This window comes from Melampsora larici-populina, assembly GCF_000204055.1.
Source record: "Melampsora larici-populina 98AG31 unplaced genomic scaffold MELLAscaffold_43, whole genome shotgun sequence".
Taxonomy (NCBI): domain Eukaryota; kingdom Fungi; phylum Basidiomycota; class Pucciniomycetes; order Pucciniales; family Melampsoraceae; genus Melampsora; species Melampsora laricis-populina.
The window spans coordinates 799383-800478 of NW_006768807.1; the positions used below are offsets into that span (position 1 = coordinate 799383).

Here is a 1096-nt window from a genome sequence, read left to right on the forward strand (position 1 = left end):
AGGCATCATGTATGACCGAAATCCAGTTGTTTATTGGTTAGCGCCCGTCATGAAATGAGATGAATTATCGTAATGGGAGGGAACGACGATAGGTGATATAGTGCAAACAAATAGAAGAGTACATTATCGGTTGACGTGAAGCGTAAGACAATTAGGGAAGCAACAGATTGAGAGGGAAGAGAGATAAAAGGGAATGACATGGTGCATAGTTGGACGGTCACAGTCGAATGTACGAACAGGGACGATTAGTGATGAGACAAATCGAAGACGACGCCAGGATAAGAGGGGAGGAGAGGGTGCGTGATCATAGAGAAAACAGGGACCACACGGAAATAAAACAATCCACGGCACTATTCATTGGTGTCCTTGAATTTCTTGGCTTTGGGCTTTGCGGGTTTCTTAGGAGACTTGCGAGTCACTTTTGGAGGCGGAGGTGCGTCTTCTTCTTCTTCGTCTTTGGATTCAAATTCATCCTCAACGTAGCTGACGGGTTCCTGAGTGACCGCCTTACGTTTGCCTTTGACGTCTGGAGTAACCTTCGCGTTCTTGACAGGCTTGGTTGGAGTAGAGCTGGCAACATGTCTAAGGAGGATATCAGAGTACGTAGAAGAAGGAGAAGTAGAGATGGACTGACTTTGCGGGGCGGACGCGCCCTGATGGGGTTACTTGGCCACCTGGAACAACCTTTTTGTTCAAAGTGTCGGAACGGCCGGTGCAATTGCTAACGCTGGTGACCTGTATTAGAGAGAAAAAGGTCAGAGAAGTAATATCACGGATACAAGAGTTGAAGACTGACCTCTACAATCCATCGATTATTTTCGTCGTCCCAATCAACAATGAACCCATTTATCAATGTTTCTCGACCAACTTGAATCAGGCCTTGCGCGCTTTGGAGGTTTCTAGTAGGCCGGATACGGTACTCCATCTCGAATTGGTAATCTTCGCGGATCTGTAGAAACATATGAGCGGTAGAGCAGGAGTTGTGGTAGTGGAATAACGGACCTGAGGTTTGTATTCAATATGTTGCATGACAAAACACAACATATTTTCCTCCGGTGGTGCCGTCCGGGATGGTGCTTTTAGAATTGACAATGCC

At 46.5% G+C, this 1096-nt stretch overlaps 1 protein-coding gene across 1 annotated transcript; it reads right to left on the minus strand.

Annotated features, from left to right (window-relative positions):
* Nucleotides 1-350: 350 nt before the first annotated feature.
* MELLADRAFT_66520 (uncharacterized protein) lies at nt 351-1044 on the minus strand (the record flags this gene model as incomplete). Its single annotated transcript, XM_007414442.1, has 4 exons — nt 351-582; nt 635-735; nt 797-949; nt 1003-1044. 4 exons carry the CDS (start codon nt 1042-1044, stop codon nt 351-353), a joined length of 528 nt encoding a protein of 175 aa, XP_007414504.1.
* Between the last annotated feature and the right edge of the window lie 52 nt (nt 1045-1096).